Raw genomic sequence first — 17,394 nt, 5'->3', positions numbered from 1 at the left:
TCTCTGGAAGATCATTCCCATCGACATATAAATATGCTACTATTTCTTCCATCTTAATATTCTTCTTTACTCTCACTTCACTCTTTCATCTTTCAACTACCATCCCATTTCTCTTCTTCCCATTACTGCAGAATGCCTCAAGAATTGCGGTCATTTCCCATCTCCCAGTTTCTCTCTTTTTGCGTGCATTCATATCTCTTCTTGTCTGCTCTGTGCTCTTTGCATCCCACTCCCTCTTTCTCCTCTCTTCTCTATCCAATCTCAATTCCCACCTCCCTCACTGTTCTACACTTTTTAATCTTTTCCAGTTGGACTTTCACATACATACACCCCCACGGCATCACTGTGGTCAAGTTCCAGTGACCTCTACGTTGCCAAATCCAGTGGTCAATTCCCAGCTCTCCTAGTACTCCATCAGTAGTGAACATTTGGTAGTTTCTCTCCTCTTCTTTTTTCATGGATTTTCCAGGACACAGTACTCTTCTGGTTTTTCCCCTAAGTACCCAGTCCTTCTCAGTCTCCTTTTCTGCTTCTACCTTATCTCCCCCGTCTCTAAACATTAGAACACCTTCCAGGGCTTAGTCCATAGAATTTTTCTCCATCTATAGTTGCTCCCTTGGTGACTTCATCCATTCTGTTTAAATACTCTGCCTATATGGACGACTCCCCAGTATAAACAAAGATAGATAATTTCCACTGTTTTCAGTCTTTTCTCTCTCCATAAAATGGAAACTTTGTAATTAACCAGCCCAAACTGGGGAAGTTCTCCTTAATTTCTCTTTTTCCCTCTTACCCTCCATCCAGTCTGTCTGGGCAGTCAGCTCTGTCTTCAAAACATAGCTGCTACCACCCTGTTGCCAGCCCCATCTTCTCTTTTCTGGCTTAATACAGTAGCATCCTAACTCGTCTTTGTGCTTCTACCCTTGCCCCACATTCTCTCCTTAACACAGCACACAGAGTGATCACGTTAAAATTTGAGTTAAATCGTGTCATTTCTCTGCTCAGAAATCTTCAATGACTTCCTATCCAGAGAAGAACCAAAGTCCTAACAATGGCCTACAAGCATTTATATGTTCTCTGTCAGCTCCTTACCTCTGTAACTACATCTTCTAGTACTCTTGTTTTTGTTCTTTCTGCTGAAAACTCATTGGCCTCTGTGCTATTCCTTGAACCCAGTAATGACACACCTACCTCATGACTTTGACACTTCCTGTTCCTTCTGCCTAGTATGTCCTTTTCTAGTTGTTTGCACAGTTCATTCCCTCATGAAAGGGCTTCGCTCTCAGGTTATTCTCTTTTTCCTTTTATTTTTATTCATAGCACTTAATCACCACATGATCTATCTTTCATGTAATTATCTTGTTTATTGTCTTCACCACACACCCACTATCACCACCATTCCCATTGGGTCCCAAAGACTATAAGCTACATGAAAATATGGATTTGTATCAGTCTCATTCACTCCTACATTTCCAGTGCCTACAACAATGTCTAGCACATTGTAAGTTCTCAGAAAATATCTGGTAGGTGGTTGGATGGATTAATGTATGAAAGGAGCTCATGAAAGGAATGACCATTAAAAGAACTGAGCTTGAGTCTCCTTCCTTCCCTTCACCCCTTATTGGTTGGGTGACATTAGGCAAGTCAATAGGTGTGAGCCTTTTGTCCTGTTTAGAAAATCCATCCCACGGGATTGTTTTGCAACTCTGATGAGAGAATTGATATCTATTTATTTCATAACTAAAAGGCCTTATACAAACGTTAGTTATGATAAGGTGGAAGAAAAGGAAGGGAAGGTTTGAGGGTTAATGGTCCCTAAATGAAAAAAGATGAGCACAGTAAAAAGTCTTCTTACCTCATAGTTCTGACTATTCTATGCCTGGTTATAGGGGGTTTGTTGTAAACCTTGAAATAGCACTTGGATTTCACTTATATGGTACAGATATCTTCAGTGAATTTTGTGATTCAAGGCAGGAATCTTCTAATACAGTGATAACTCAAAGTATGGTCCACCAACCAATGCACATTCATAAACTGTTTTTTACTTGTCTGAAATGAGTAAATCCAGAAATTAAGAATCAGAGTTTAGACAATTTACAGCAACTTATGTATATAATATTATGTCTGCTGAGTATAATACATTTTTTGAACTTCTGTGTTGCATATATTTTCTTTAATTTTGTTTTCAGTATAATTTATAAAAGTGTTGGTCTCTGACACATGGGAGGAAAAATAAAAACTTGACCCTAAACCACAGGTAGTTTGAGAAGCACTATTCAAATAGATGAAAAGACAGGTTTGATCTTAGATTAGCATGCTGTTCTTTTAAAGTATTCAAAAGCGCATACATGCACCTCTATGTTTATAGCAGCATTATTTATAATAGCTGAGATACAGAAGCAGTCCAAGTGTCCATTGATTGATGAATGGATAAAGAAGATATACACACATATACAAACACCACACACACACACACACACACACACACAGTGGAATATTTTCCAACCATAAAAAAGAATGAAATCTTGCCATTTGCAACAACATGGATGGAACTAGAGAGTATAATAATAATATTAAGCGAAGTAATTCAGTCACAGAAAGACAAATACCATATGATTTCACTCATGTGGAATTTAAGAAACAAGACAAACAAGCAAAAGGAAAAAAATAAGAGACACATCAAGAAACAAACTCAACTGTAGAGATCCAACTGATGATTATCAGAGGGAAGGGGGTGGGGGGATGGGCGAAATAGGTGATGGGGATTAAGGAGGGCACTTGTCCTGATGAGCACAGGGTGATGTATGGAAGTATTGAATCATTGTATTGTAGACCTAAACCTAATGTAACACTGTACCTTAACTAACTGGAATTAAAATGGAAACTTTTTAAAACCACCAAAAAGCAAACAAGATAAACAAAATAAAAAAACAAGCCAAAAACCCAAATGTTGAATCCAGCATCACAAATTACCCTGCCTAGGGATACTTCTTTAGTTCATTTATGAGCAGACAGGAGAATGCTTCCTAAAAAAAACTGAGGAATTTGTAGTGTCACCTAGAGATGTTGGTAGCTTTTCAATATATATATAGTAGTATAGTAATAGCTAAAGATCGAACTCACACTCAATAAATATTCATCATGTGCTTAACTTGCATTAGGCACATTCACATGTGATTTATGAATCTCTGTGCAAGTTAACTAAAAAAGTTAACTAGCCCAGACATCTTTTTCAAGTTGCCCTTTAATCACCAGAGGCATCAGGTCATTGATACATGTATAGCACTGCGTACAACTAGTGCGAAAGTTTGGTCTGTAATTTAAATCTTGATTTAAATTTCTAGCTGTCTAACTTTTGACTCTTCCAAATTTGAAAGTTGTGAGCATGCTAATTTACATGACTGGTTTGTGCTGAAACTAATTTTATTGGTTATGGCAGGAAAATTAGGATTCTGAGATTCAGTAGCACATCGTCACGCCTGTTTCACAGTTCCACATGAATCATTTCAAAAAGGACCCAAATTTCAGTCACAGCATTGCTGGACCATATTGTCTTCACTGCAAGATAAATTAGGGTTTCCAAGGTGTTCTAAATGGATATAAATGTTTCTGCATTCTGTGAGTAGACCCAGAATGGTTTTGAGAGTAGGAATGGCACCTGATTCATCTTGGTCTAGATTACATTAGGTAATCTGGGTTTCAGGGCATTTTCCAAGGCTGTAGAAAGATTTTATCAGCGTGTAGCAAGTCAGACCAGGTCAAGAGTTAAGTGATAAATGTTTGATTTCTTCCGGTTGAGACAAGTCTGATTTCCCTTATTGTGGGAGATCACCAGAGCAGAGACTGTTGGACTCTAAACTTTGATCACTTAAAAATTAAGGGTTATTTCTTTTGACCATTCTGTCATATGTCCTTAAAAGAAAATTGAAACAGTTAGGTTCTGAACACCTTTGAAAGTCCCCCATAATATTATTTTTCATTATAATTAATGGCTTAATTTTTATTTTATCAAAAGGATCCTAAAATTAAGAAATACAGCACGTCTTTGTTTTGTGGAGAGAGTAATATGTAGTACACGACATTTTTTTGGCCTGTTTATTAAAAATTGGTGGGAAATTGTCAGAATAATGTTTTCTAATTAGGAGGTGTTTTCCAGTTTTTAAAAACTAGGTTGCCTTTATGATGGTTTAAGAAACTTAAAGTAGACTTTTTAAAATAACTTCATTTGGCCTGTTTATTACAAAACTGTTATGGAATTTCACACATCTGTTTCAGTATGCAGCTCCTCATAGACTACTGCACTGTTTCTCAATTTTAATAGGCCTCATTTATCCTATAAATAAACCTACATTTTCTTACCTGATCAAGTGAGCAAACAATAGGGGTCAGATGTGGCAAACACTTTAACAAAAAGCACATGTTTAGCCGTCAGGGTGAGGTAGAGTCATATCAAGATTGCTTGAAGTTATTAATGGCAGTAAAATTTATGCTTCCTCCTGTTTTCCCAATTAAATCAAGAAGCCTTTTTTCTTAGGATTCTTCTATCACCAGCTGGTTCCAATACTCTGTGTGTGAATATTGCCTGGGGTGTCTCCATTTCTACAAGGTAAAAGCTGACCGAAGCACATTAAGTCAATGGTGTGGACCTGTAGGCTAGAAAGCAGTCATTGTTAAGGGCTTTATTTTGGTCCCTATCGTTGGTACCACAAGAGTGCACATTTTGTAGGGTGTATTATAAGTTGTTATAGTATGCTTTAGACATAATAAAAGGCCACTATAGACCAGGTAATAAAATAATTAAAATATGTTGCAAATATTTGAAAAATGAACTATATGGCAGAATGTGCGGTTGTACATAAAATGAATGAAAATGCATCAAAAGTATTTGATTTTAGAGTACTTAGTGAATATGTCTTAATGTGACTGAGCTGTTGAGCTTACTGGTAGCTTTACAATTTCAGTTTTTTATAGTTTTTATATCAAGTCATTGGACACAAAAATCATTTATCCATGAAACCCTGTATCACAAGACTATTGTTACACTTGTTTTCATAGTGATCATTGTAACCTACATTCTGTAATGTTCCCCCTTCAGCTCATGATTAAAAGCTCTTGGTTTTTATCTATTCATCTCAAATCTTTATACTGTGAACAAAGCTATTCTAAAAAGGAGACTGTCCAGTATAGTTGTAGTCTTAAAAATGATCTCCTCAAATTCAAGTTTAAACTAAGGCTGTCTGATCATACTGAGCATATATATCTTATCTTCTCCTGGGGCCTTTGTGACTTCAAAGGGAGTTTTCTACTTTGAATGAAGACATGGAGTGCAAAAGAGAATGGGAATCTGGCTAATAATGTGGCCCATAACTTGTGTTCTCACTCTGTTTTTACAAAGTGTTGGGCTGGGTCTACTGCAGAAGCGGAAATTTGGCTTTGAGTTCTGGTGTTCAAACTCATATTTCTGCTTGACTGAACTGTGAATGGAAAATCCCAAGTGTCTTACAAAATTAGTAACTAACTGGTGTTTTTACTAATCACTTCGGAGATGAAAAACTGAAGACATTTTAAAATTCAAAACCCATCAGCATGCGTTTGCCCTTTAATTGGCAGAAAATCGATCATGAGAGCAGTCCAGAGAACGTTTTTTTTTTTTCTCCTTCAGCTGCTCCAGCTGAACTACAGCTGCAGATTTTTTAAAAAAGGAAAAAAAAGTCTTGAATGTACTTTATAAGTGCAGTAATTCCCACAAATCAGTTACTGGAGTTAATGACCAGTTTGTTAAGGCATTAACTGCCCTCAGCTGGGAATGACCAATTTGGGGGGAATGGCTGCACAACTGCTAAGATAATTCACTAACACTTTCAAATAATGATCCAGCTAATTAACGGTGAATTCCTGTGGAAATCCTATCGAAGTACTTATGACCTCTGCGTTTAATAGCCAGTGAGTTCATCATGATTCATGTTTATTACCGTAAATACCAAAGGAATCATAATGACTAGGCCATTTTTTTTCCACCCTGGCCTTATTACTTGAACAGATTTGACTAATCCACCTCTAGTCATTAAGGACCTAGTTCTCAAAAATATTCAGTCTTTTCACTGCTCTGCTTAAAATTCACAGGGCCTTTGGTGCTATGCCAGCATACGGACTATTGGCAGCCTGTTTTTACTTGGGAATAATTGATGTCTGTAAGTCTTAAAGGAGCCCTTTTGAAATGCCTGCCATTTGTAGGATGTAGAGGAATCATAGCTGGTTAGCTGCAGTTTATGGTTCTTAGTCATGAATTCTTATGGGAAAATCATACCCCCAAGCCCCAAATTCATTTAGGATATACAAGATTTTTTTTGAGGTTTATTTTTTAAAAACTCAGATATCCTTTCTTCCAATCAAAGAAGATGATTAGCTTATAATGAAGGATAAGCTCTTAATTTTACTTGGACCATTTAATCTCTCTTAATGACTGTTTATTGCTATGTGATCTGCAAATTAGCCTTTAAGTAATAATAAATGTTGACTGCCAGAAAGCCATTACTTTTTGTGTGCAGCTGTGTTTGAGGAGATGAATTTAGGTTATTTCCAGACATCTTCCCACTCCGGGTATGCACTTTTGTCCTAAAATATTTTGTCCTTTTTTTACAGCTGTCAGAATATCTGCTAGATGCCATGAAGTTATAGGCTGTATTTTCATCAAGCAACTAATCATTTATATAATAATTAATGCTTCAGTGAATAATTACGGTTATATCCTGTAATATATTGCAATCTTCATATATTGCAGTTCTTTAGTAGAGAAAGGAAATATGTGATTTGCAGCAATAAGATGTGAATTAGAATCGTCAAGGTAACATGGGTTAGAAGATCATGTATAGGATATTTACATCTTTTTTCTGAGTTAAAGGGCAAATGTCAGTTTCTGTATTTTTAAATTCCCTAAAAAAATACAAAAAAAAAGGAAGAAAATCAATTTTTTTAAAAGTTTTTGATGTTTATTTGTTTTTGAGAGAGAGAGCGAACAAGCATGGGTGGGGGAAGGGAAGAGAGAGGGGAAAACACAGAATCCAAAGCAGGCTCCAGGCTCTGAGCTGTCAGCATCCAGAGCCTAACGCAGGGCTTAGAACTCATGGACCCGAGATCATGACCTGATTCAAAGTCAGATGCTTAACTGACTGAGCCACCCAGGCGCCCCAGAAAATCAATTTTTTTAATGTTTGTTTATTTTTGAGGAAGAGAGTCCATGAGCATGTGAGTGGGGGAGGGGCAGAGAGAGAGGAAGAGAATCCAAAGGGGGCTCTGACAGCTGACAGCGCAGAGCCCGATGTGGGGCTCGAACCCATGAACCGTGAGACCATGACCTGAACCAAAGTTGGACACTTAACCAGCTGAGCCACCCAGGTGCCCTGAAAATCAAATTTATAGGTATTTGTAAATCATGTGATTGGGTTCCAGGGAACATTTACCCAGACAAAACCAGAAGACATATCAGCAACTTGTGTTATATTGACCTGTGAGTACAATATTGTAGTCCCTTAGATCTGTCATCACCTCCTTTCCCACTTTTCTCAAGGAAAAAGAATACCTCTGGTGTAATGCCTGTCATATTTCAGTTTCTTTTGTTCAGTTGTGCTCGGCCTAAACAAGGGGGGAAGCATGGGACATGCCACTTGAAGGTAAATAAGTAATGTAGCTAATTGTGAGCTTTGTCTGCAGTGTTCTTAGACTTCTGCCTGAGTCCTTTCATCTTCTTGGTAGCCAATCACCTGTATAGTTTCCTACTCCAAGACTGAGTTTAAGTTCTATTGCAGAGCAGAAGCATTAAAGAGGGGTGAGAGATTCACAGTGTGTTTGTGGTAGTGGTGGAGGATGAATGTGTACTGAATCTGTATTTTGATTATGTTCTTTTCTCAAGTTGCACTCTTATTAAGGAATTTATAACCGTGTAAGAATGAGAGAATGATGAAGGGCTCCTATCAGATAAGGGTCACTTAGTGGAGTCTTGAAGTAAGGTAACTCTCTTCAGCCCATACTTTGGGAATAGTAAAGCTTTACGGGAAAGTGACTGAATAGAAGGACAAGTGGCTTAGCTGCAGGCTCAGAATATACCTCTGGACCCTGCCTAGCTCATCTTGGAGAAATCTCCGCTGCTTCTCAAGCCTGCTTTATTTCTGACTATGATCCAATCTTGAAAAGAGAAAAACCCACCGTGTGTGTTAGGGGCACACGATAGTACTGTTCTGTTGGTAAAACAGAAAAAAACATTCTTGTTCACATAATAATTATGGTAAGAAATGATATGTATTGAATTGGTTTATTACTGTGTCCGACTCAGTACTACTAATTGCTTTACCAGAATTCTCTTAACTAATCCTTACGTAACAACCCTTTGAGTTAGGTACAGTTGTTATATCGATTCCGCTGATGAAGAAATTGAAGCACGGAGAGTTTAAATAACACTCACAGGCTCTATCTCAGGTGCAGGAGTCACAGATTGAACCCAGCCTGTCAGAGCCCGAGCTCTGAACCACAGTGTTATGCTACCAGGGCCACTCATCTTTTAAGCTTCTGTAGCACCTTGTGTTTTTTCATAAACTCAAACACTGCCTGATGGTAGCTCTGGTCCAGTTTAGTGAAAGTGAGCTTCAGAACTGCTGAAGATCTAGTCCCCCAAACTGCTGGGGGGATAATTCCTTTTGTCCCTGTCAGGAACTTCTTTGGCCCTTCAGAACCTACTGTATCTGGGCACAGGTCTTCCAGTAAACAACTGGTTGTTGTTGTGCATTTCATCTTCTCTTCCCCTCTTCGGCCACCTTCCCACTGTCTTCTCTAAGACTCCCAGGTCTCATAGAGTCCCTTCTAATTTCATCTCCTTCCTGTACTATGTCACTAAGGGATAATGATAATGACAGGAAGCCCACAAGCAGGCTTTGTAGTCCCATGTAGATTTGAGTCTCAGATTCATGGTGGTGTCTCCTTTGGAAGGATTCATAACCTTAATGAATGTCATTGCCTCATCTCCAAATCAAAGATAGGATCTACCTCCTCACAGGGTCAACGAGAAAACATATGCCTAACATACAGTAGGAACAGTATCACTGTTGGCTTAACCCTTTCTCTTTCCCCTTTTCTCAAACAACTACAGTTCTAAAAAGATTGGCTGTCTGCCAGGCTTTCAGGACAGCACTGCTTCCCTGGAGATTCCACCGCAGGCCTTCAGTTTTCAGCATGCATTGGGGCATGATTAGCATTTCAGGTACATATTATGGGGGGGGAAAGATGATGGGAACTGGGGACATGTTCAGAGGTGTTTTGTTGTTTTTTTCTTAATAGTGGGTCACGATAGAGAAGAATTAGGAAGGCATTAGAGAGCTGCAAGGAGTTTTCACCTTGGGCCACGTGTGTGGAGAGAGGAGAAGAGACAGCACACAAGAGCAGACGCAGGACTGGCTGAAGAATGAATCTTTCTGTTTCTTGAAACTAGATATTTAGTTATGTTGTGAAAAAAAAATAAGTTATTGTCATATCTGAGATCTGCTTCTTACATATGTGATTCATCTGCTTTTCAGAAATTATTATAATTTTAGGACTCTACTCCAGGCTTCCTATTCTATCACGTATCCTATATCTTTGATTTATCCTTAGGATATATTACCATTATATAAATTATATTATCAGTGTGTATTATCATTAGCTCTAAAGGAGCTTCCTTGTTACCTATCTTATCGAGTACAGATCTCTTAAAAGTGAATCTTTTCTCTCATCTTATATGAATGACGTACCACCTTAGAACAGTTCTTAGAATTCTTTTCATTGACACCAGCAATAGACTCTCCTCAAGCATGGACCATTTTATTCCTGTTTCCACATTGAATTCGAATTTGTTTGGTGACGTACTTTGATCTTGAAGAATCTTTTTATTGGTTACTGATTCTTTGTTTCTTTTACCATTTACCAAGTTGTGTGCTTTGGAATCCTACTTTTCAGTGAACCCACTACATAGAGAAAATATCTTCAAATAATATTTTGTTAAAAAAATATTTTGTAAAAGTTGGGGCGCCTGGGTGGCGCAGTCGGTTAAGCGTCCGACTTCAGCCAGGTCACTATCTCATGATCCGTGAGTTCGAGCCCCGCGTCGGGCTCTGGGCTGATGGCTCAGAGCCTGGAGCCTGTTTCCGATTCTGTGTCTCCCTCTCTTTCTGCCCCTCCCCCGTTCATGCTCTGTCTCTCTCTGTCCCAAAAATAAATAAAAACGTTGAAAAAAAAAATTAAAAAAAAAAATAAAAAATAAATAAAAAAATATTTTGTAAAAGTTAAGTAGGATTAGAACATACCCACAGCTGAACAACATATAGAAAGAAACTGGAATAGCAGGGAAAAAGAGATTTGCCTTCAGAATATGAAAGTTTGTTGAGGTGCCTGCGTGGCTCTGTCGGTTAAGCATCTGACTTCGGCTCAGGCCGTGATCTTGTGGCTCCTGAGTTCGAGTCCTGCATCAGGCTCTGTGCTGACAGCTCAGAGCCTGGACCCTGCTTCAGATTCTGTGTCTCCCTCTCTTTCTGCCCCAGCCCACTCACATTCTGTCTCTCTCTCTCTCAAAAATAAACATTAAAAAATTAAAATTAAAAAAATATGAAAGTTTGCTGAAGGACCCTACTTGAAAAGATTTAAAAATATCTCAATACCTAGAAAAAAAAGCTAAATACTGTGAAGTATTATCTGACCAAACCATAAGGATACCCTCCTCCTTGGAGAATAAAGTTGGAATTTTTCACTTAAAAAAATTTTTTTTTAATGTTTATTTTTGAGAGAGAGAGAGAGAGAGGGAGAGAGAGAGAAAGAGAAAGAGAGGCGGGCAGAGAGAGAGAAGGGAAGACACAGAATCCAAAGCAGGCTCCAGGCCCTGAGCTGGGGTTCAAACTCACGAACCATGAGCTGAAGTCAGACGCTTAACCAACTAAGCCACCCAGGCGCCCCAGATTTCTTCTCTTTTAACCTACGTATTAGAAAACCTGTACAGGGACACCTGGGTGGCTCAGATGTTTAAGAATATGACTCGATTTCGGCTCAGGTCATGATCTCACAATTGGTGAGATTGAGCCCCACCTCAGGTTCTACTCTGACAATGTGGAACCTGCTTGGGATTCTCTCTTTCCCTCCCTCTCTCTCTGCCCCTTTCCTACCGTCATGCGTGTGGGTGCACACTCTCTCAAAATAAACAAACATTTAAAAAAAAAGAAAATTTGTACAAATATTTGTTTGCCTATGACAGGTGTGTTTTATACTAGAATAAGTGTAAATGCATGCCTTCAACAGTGGGAAAATATGCTTTAGTAGTATCTGTGAATCTTTTCTATTTCTATATTTCTATATTTTCTATTTCTATAGATTTCTATATTTCTATAGATTTCTGTATTTTCTATTTCTATATTTGCTTTGATCCCAAGAACAAAATGTTGGAATTGGTGGTATACCCAATTTGTCTATACTTTTCTCATTTTGGAGTAATTTCACAATTTTTGCCTCACATCTTCCAAGTAGAATTCTTACCCCTAAATACTTAGTGTATATATTTTCTACAGCTAACTTGTGTTTCTGAATTTACTAGTCTTCATCTTCAGATTAAGTGTACTTTCTCCTCTGTTCTTATATCTCACCTTTTCATCTAAGCCTAGGGTCATTATCCTTAGAGCTTATCTTTTGAATTCAGCGTCTGTCTTCTCCACAGATTGTGTAGTGACATTTTTCAAATAGTAGAAAGGACCTGAAACTTACCTAAAATGATTACTCCTGCACTCTTTATTCTGCAAATTTTCTATAAACCATAATGCTATAGAGAAACAGACATAAAACATGAGACAAAATAAGTGTTATTTCACATATAAAATGTAGTTTCTGCATGTGTTGTGTTCCAAGTGGTTGAGTTAGTGAATTCACAGATTTTTAGTTAAAATGAAAATGTATACTAGTATGTATTCATCAGATAAGGAATGGATTTTCTTTGTTTGTTTTATCCCAGGGAGTCATTTTTATGCTGATATGGAAAGCCGAAGGAAACAGGCTTTAACCAAACTATTTTGAAAGATGCAGAAATCCAGCTTTTAAAAAAGTATTTCAAAAATGTGTTTTATTCTGTCATATGTCTGTCAGTATAGATCAGTCTTTCATACCCAGTATTAGAAGGCCATTTCATCTTATCAATTACAAAAGTATTTGAGTGTTATTGTAACATAACCTGGTGAAGATTTTAGAATCAGAGTTTAAATCCCTGCTCATTTACAAGGCCGTGTAGCAAATATATATTTTTCTCTAAGCATTAAGTTCCTCATCTGAAGCATAGGGATAATATTTACTTGACAGATTATTGTTTTGAAGATTCATTTTGTTCTCTCTCTCGCTCGCTCTCTCTCTCTCTCTCTCTCTATATATATATATAAATGTTTATTTTATTTTGAGAGACAGCACAAGCAGAGGAGGGGCAGAGGGAGAGGGAGAAAGAGAATCCCAAGCAGGCTCTGCGTTGTCAGCACAGAACCCAACAAAGGGCTCAAACTCATGAACCATAGGATCATGACCTGAGCCGAAGTTAGGAGTCAGATGCCTAAGTGACTGAGCCACTCAGGTGTCCCACCACGTGATATATTTTTATGTAACATATAAGCTCAAGGAAAACAAAGAATTAGAGCTAGTCGCTATATTTTTTTATTTACTTGTAAAAGATCTCCTATAACTTTTAAAATATTTGCCTCAAATCTGAAGCTCTTGTAGAAGTTAGTAATTTCTGTCTTTGAATAAATGTGTTTATTTCTTCTGTTTTAGCCTCTGATTTTTTTTTATTTTTTTAAATATTTTATTTTTAACTAATCTCTACACCCGCCATGGAGTTCAAGATCAAGAATCACATGCTACACCAACTGAGCAAGCCAGGCATCCTTAAAAATGATTTTTAATATTTATATAATGTTATATAATTATAACATGCAAAGCATAATAATTGCATAATGTTTAGATAATATTACCTAAGCATATCACCATTTATTTTATGATTTTCTAAATGTTGGTTATCTAGATTATTTTCAAATTTTCAGTTATAAATAATAACCCATACCCCTGACATCACTGTTGCACTATAAGCTAACTAACTTGGATATAATTAAATAAATTAAAATACTAAAAAAAAATAATAACCCAGTGGACATGCTAGTCTATTTATTTATTTATTATTATTTATTTATTTATTCATTCATTCATTCATTCATTCATTTAATTTCCATCCAAATTAGTTAGCATATAGTGCAACAATGATTTCAGGAGTAGATTCCTTAACACCCCAACCTCTGGTTTTTTAATGTAACACTGCTCCTTGTTTTCCAGCTTTATTGCGATCTAAATGACATATAACATGATATAAGTTTAATGTATGTGATGTAATGATTTGATATATGTATATATTGAAAAATAATTACCACAGTAAGGTTAGTTAACACATCTGTCACCTCACACAGTTAACTGTGTGTGTGTGTTGGGGGGTGTGTGGATGGGTGTGGGTGTGTGGTTAGAACTTTCAAGGTTTGCTGTCAGTAACTTTCAAATATATACAATACAGGATTGTTAACTATAATCACCATGCTCTTTAAATATTAAAATCAGTCAGTGGATATTTAATAAGAAACTACCATGTGTTCTACTAAGCCTTGTGAGAATACCAAAGTTCACATGGTCTAAGAATTTCTAACCATCTGGAAAGATATGCCTAATATATCAAAAAATTCAATAAGAATCTAAAACAGAATTTTAAAAAACACTACATATTTTAGTAATTTTGTGGTATGGTGGACACAAGGATAAAGGTGCTAAGTTTATCCTCCATGTTTAAACTTTTAAAATCTTCATATATTATTTATCAATTAAATTCACTTACCTACTTGATTCTTTTAAATTCCACATATCTTCAAGTATTTCTCATAGCCTAGAATTTTCAAAAAGGATATTGTTTCTTGATAAAACTTTTTAGTTAGACAAGTTTTCTAATTCTAGTTCTGTCACTGACTTAGAGATCATAAATAGGACCTTAAAATATGACCTATCTGAAGGCAAGAAGGACTGCATGATACATAGAATCCCATTTTATTGTTCAATCTATGATATATCATTTGTTTCTCTTTCTCAGTTTTGAGGTGTATTAGGCCTCAGTACTGAGGCGGTCCTTAGTCTATTTGTAGGCCTTAGCGTTTTATAGTCATGTATTTTTTTAATGTTACAAATACTACTGTACTTCTTTTATCATTTAGATTATTTTTCCAGTTTCTGACTCATAAGAATTAAATATACTTTCTGTTCGCTATTTTTCTTATATCATCACTGTTAGGAGCTGTGTTAATCACATATTTTCATGGAACATCAGGGTGAGGATGCCAGTGATCCAATCTGGTTCACAGTAGGCTACTGAAAACAATAAATTCTTTGGTTTGTGGTTAATTTTCTTTTTGCAAAATGCACATTGTCTCTTGGAAATTAATGATATTTCACAGACAGTATATTCTAGACTTTAAAATTGAAATAGGGAGGTCAAAATATTTTCTAAATTAGAGGTGTATAAGCATTTGATTCAGGAGGTTAAAAGTCTTAATGTATTAATTTGAGTGTGTTATACCAAAAAAATTAATTATATCCATGATTTAATCATGTTCATGATTTTTACTCCCAGGTAATGAAAACTACAAACAAATAGCAATGTGTGTTCTTTACCACATTAGCATGGATGATCGCTTTAAATCAATGTTTGCATACACTGACTGCATACCACAGGTAAGTGGTTTAAGTGTTTTTTAAAAGCATTAAAAAAATAGGTATTTTCCATTTTATTCTCTTGATTTTCCAGATACATTTTCCCTAAAAAAAATTCCCTCTTAAACATAATATGAGTTTGTGATAGAAAATTGGAAAATAGGGAGCAGTATAAAAATGAAAATAACTTTGTTATCCCAAACTCAGAGATAACCATTTAACATTTTGGTATATTTCCTTCTACAGAGTTAAAAAATAACATATTGAGATTATATACAGTATGTAATTATATATTACTTTATTTACTTACTAGGTCACAATGTATTCTCCCATGTCATTGAACAGTCTTCAAAAATTATTTCTCATAGTTATATGATATTCTGTTGCTTAAATGTATCATTATTTAATTATTGTTAAATTGTGTGTTTTTTTCCAGTTTATCACATAAAAACAGATGTAAGTAAACTTAGGTAAACAGATGAAGTAAGGTGGAATAAATATCATGGTATATAAATGCTTATCCACATCCCTGTGTTTTTCTTTAGTTTAAGTTCCTGAAAGTAGAATTACTAAGTCAAAAGGTACAAACACTTGTGTATTTGACATATTTTCTTCTAAGAAGGCATGTTTGTCACTTTTTTCCTTTTTTTAAATTTTATTTTAATTCCAGTATAGTTAATATAAAGTGTTTTATTGGCTTCAGATATACAGTAGTAATTCAGTACTTCCATATACACCCAGTGCTCATCACAAGTGCACTCCTTAATCCCTTATCACCTATTTCACCCATCCACCCACCCACCTTCCCTCTAGTAACCATCAGTTCTCTATAATTAAGAGTCTCTCTGTCTCTTTTGTTTTTCCTTTGCACATTTGTTTTGTTTCTTAAATTTCACATATGAGTGAAATCATATAATATTTGTCTTTCTCTGACTGCTCTTACTTAGCATTATACTCTCTGGCTCTATCCATGTTGTTGCAAATGGCAAGATTTCATTCTTTTTTATGGCTGAGTAATTTGTGTGTGTGTGTGTGTGTGTGTGTGTGTGTGTGTGTATAGAAAAAATTTACAAATTATTTATTCATGTCCTTTGCCAATTTTTCCATTGGCACGTTAATATTTTTAGTATTAATATATGAAATAACTATTTTAATTCTTTGTCATATTGCTAGTATTTCCTAACTTTGCCTGTTCATTTGGTTTATGTTCAGTGATTTTAAATGATTTATCAAAATTCTTTTATCTTTAAGAAAGATTTTGCTATGACTCGGTTGCTTGATATATTTCATATGTTAGGCCTTTTTATCTTGAAGTAGTTCAGTGATTTTTTTTTTTTTTTTTGCATGGACTATGTTATAAGGATAGAGATTCTATACATATTATACATATTTTGTTCTTAGGGAATATACATTCACAGAATCACTATTTTGCCATCAATCTTTATTAAACTGAGCTCCACTAATTTGAATATCTGATGATTGGAACACAGGTTGGGCCAGTTTTAAATATTACATTATTTTTTATAAAATGGTTTCATAAAATAGAAAAAGCAGGGGCGCCTGGGTGGCGCAGTCGGTTAAGCGTCCGACTTCAGCCAGGTCACGATCTCGTGGTCTGTGAGTTCGAGCCCCGCGTCAGGCTCTGGGCTGATGGCTCAGAGCCTGGAGCCTGTTTCCGATTCTGTGTCTCCCTCTCTCTCTGCCCCTCCCCCGTTCATGCTCTGTCTCTCTCTGTCCCAAAAATAAATAAACGTTGAAAAAAAAAAATTTTTTTAAATAAAAAAAAAAAGAAAAAAAAAAGAAAAAGCAAACTTGCAGGGTGTATGGCAAACAATAAAAATAACACTTTAAAAAACACTTTAGGGGGCACCTGGGTGGCTCAGTCAGTTAAGCATTCGACTTCGGCTCAGATCATGATCTCACAGTTTGTGAGTTTGAGCCCCGCATTGGGCTCTGTGCTGACAGCTCAGACCCCAGAGCCTGCTTCGGATTCTGTGTGTGTGTGTCTCTCTCTCTCTCTCCCTCTCTCTCTCTCTCCCTCCCTCCCCCTTCCCTGCTCATGCTCTCTCTCTCTCTCTCTCTCTCTCTCTCTCTCAAAAATAAATAAAGATTAAATCTATATACAAAACAAAAAAAACAAAAACCCAACACTTTAGAAGAGTATGAATAGTAAGTCACACTTAGAAAAGTATTTCCTCTTAAGACTTCTGCTAGGCAATTCCCCATTAAGCTGATATAAGTTATTAAATGTATATTACTTGAGAATTAATTAATGTATAGTAAAAAAATCAGCCATAATTTCTCTTTTTATTCTTACTGACAATCTTTTCATTCATCCCAAATTAGTGAGATAGTTCTAAAATTGAATTTGCTATTCCAGAATTTTAACACTTTATCTACATGCAATTAAAAAACTGATAAACTCCTAAGGGTAATTTCTTAGCCTTTTTTATCAAGAGGATAAACTAATTATGTTTATAGGAAATAGACATTCTTCAAAGAATATAGAGCATATCTTATCTAACAAGGCAAGGCTTCTTATAGAGATAACATATGTCAGAAGTGTAGCCAGTGCAGAGTGTAATCAAATTCTTTGTCAAACAAGTTTTCAAT

At 36.1% G+C, this 17,394-nt stretch overlaps 1 protein-coding gene across 2 annotated transcripts in view; it reads left to right on the top strand.

The window, feature by feature from the left end:
- Positions 1-17,394, top strand: part of KIFAP3 (kinesin associated protein 3) — a 174,797-nt gene that overhangs the window by 88,643 nt on the left and 68,760 nt on the right. For both annotated transcript variants that reach the window (XM_043568731.1, XM_043568733.1), the window contains one exon: positions 14,702-14,802. In XM_043568731.1, the coding sequence (XP_043424666.1) occupies positions 14,702-14,802 (101 nt within the window). The remainder of the gene's footprint in view (positions 1-14,701; positions 14,803-17,394) is intronic.

This window comes from Prionailurus bengalensis, chromosome E4, assembly GCF_016509475.1.
Source record: "Prionailurus bengalensis isolate Pbe53 chromosome E4, Fcat_Pben_1.1_paternal_pri, whole genome shotgun sequence".
Lineage (NCBI taxonomy): Eukaryota > Metazoa > Chordata > Mammalia > Carnivora > Felidae > Prionailurus > Prionailurus bengalensis.
This window is presented reverse-complemented; position numbering and strand designations above follow the sequence as displayed.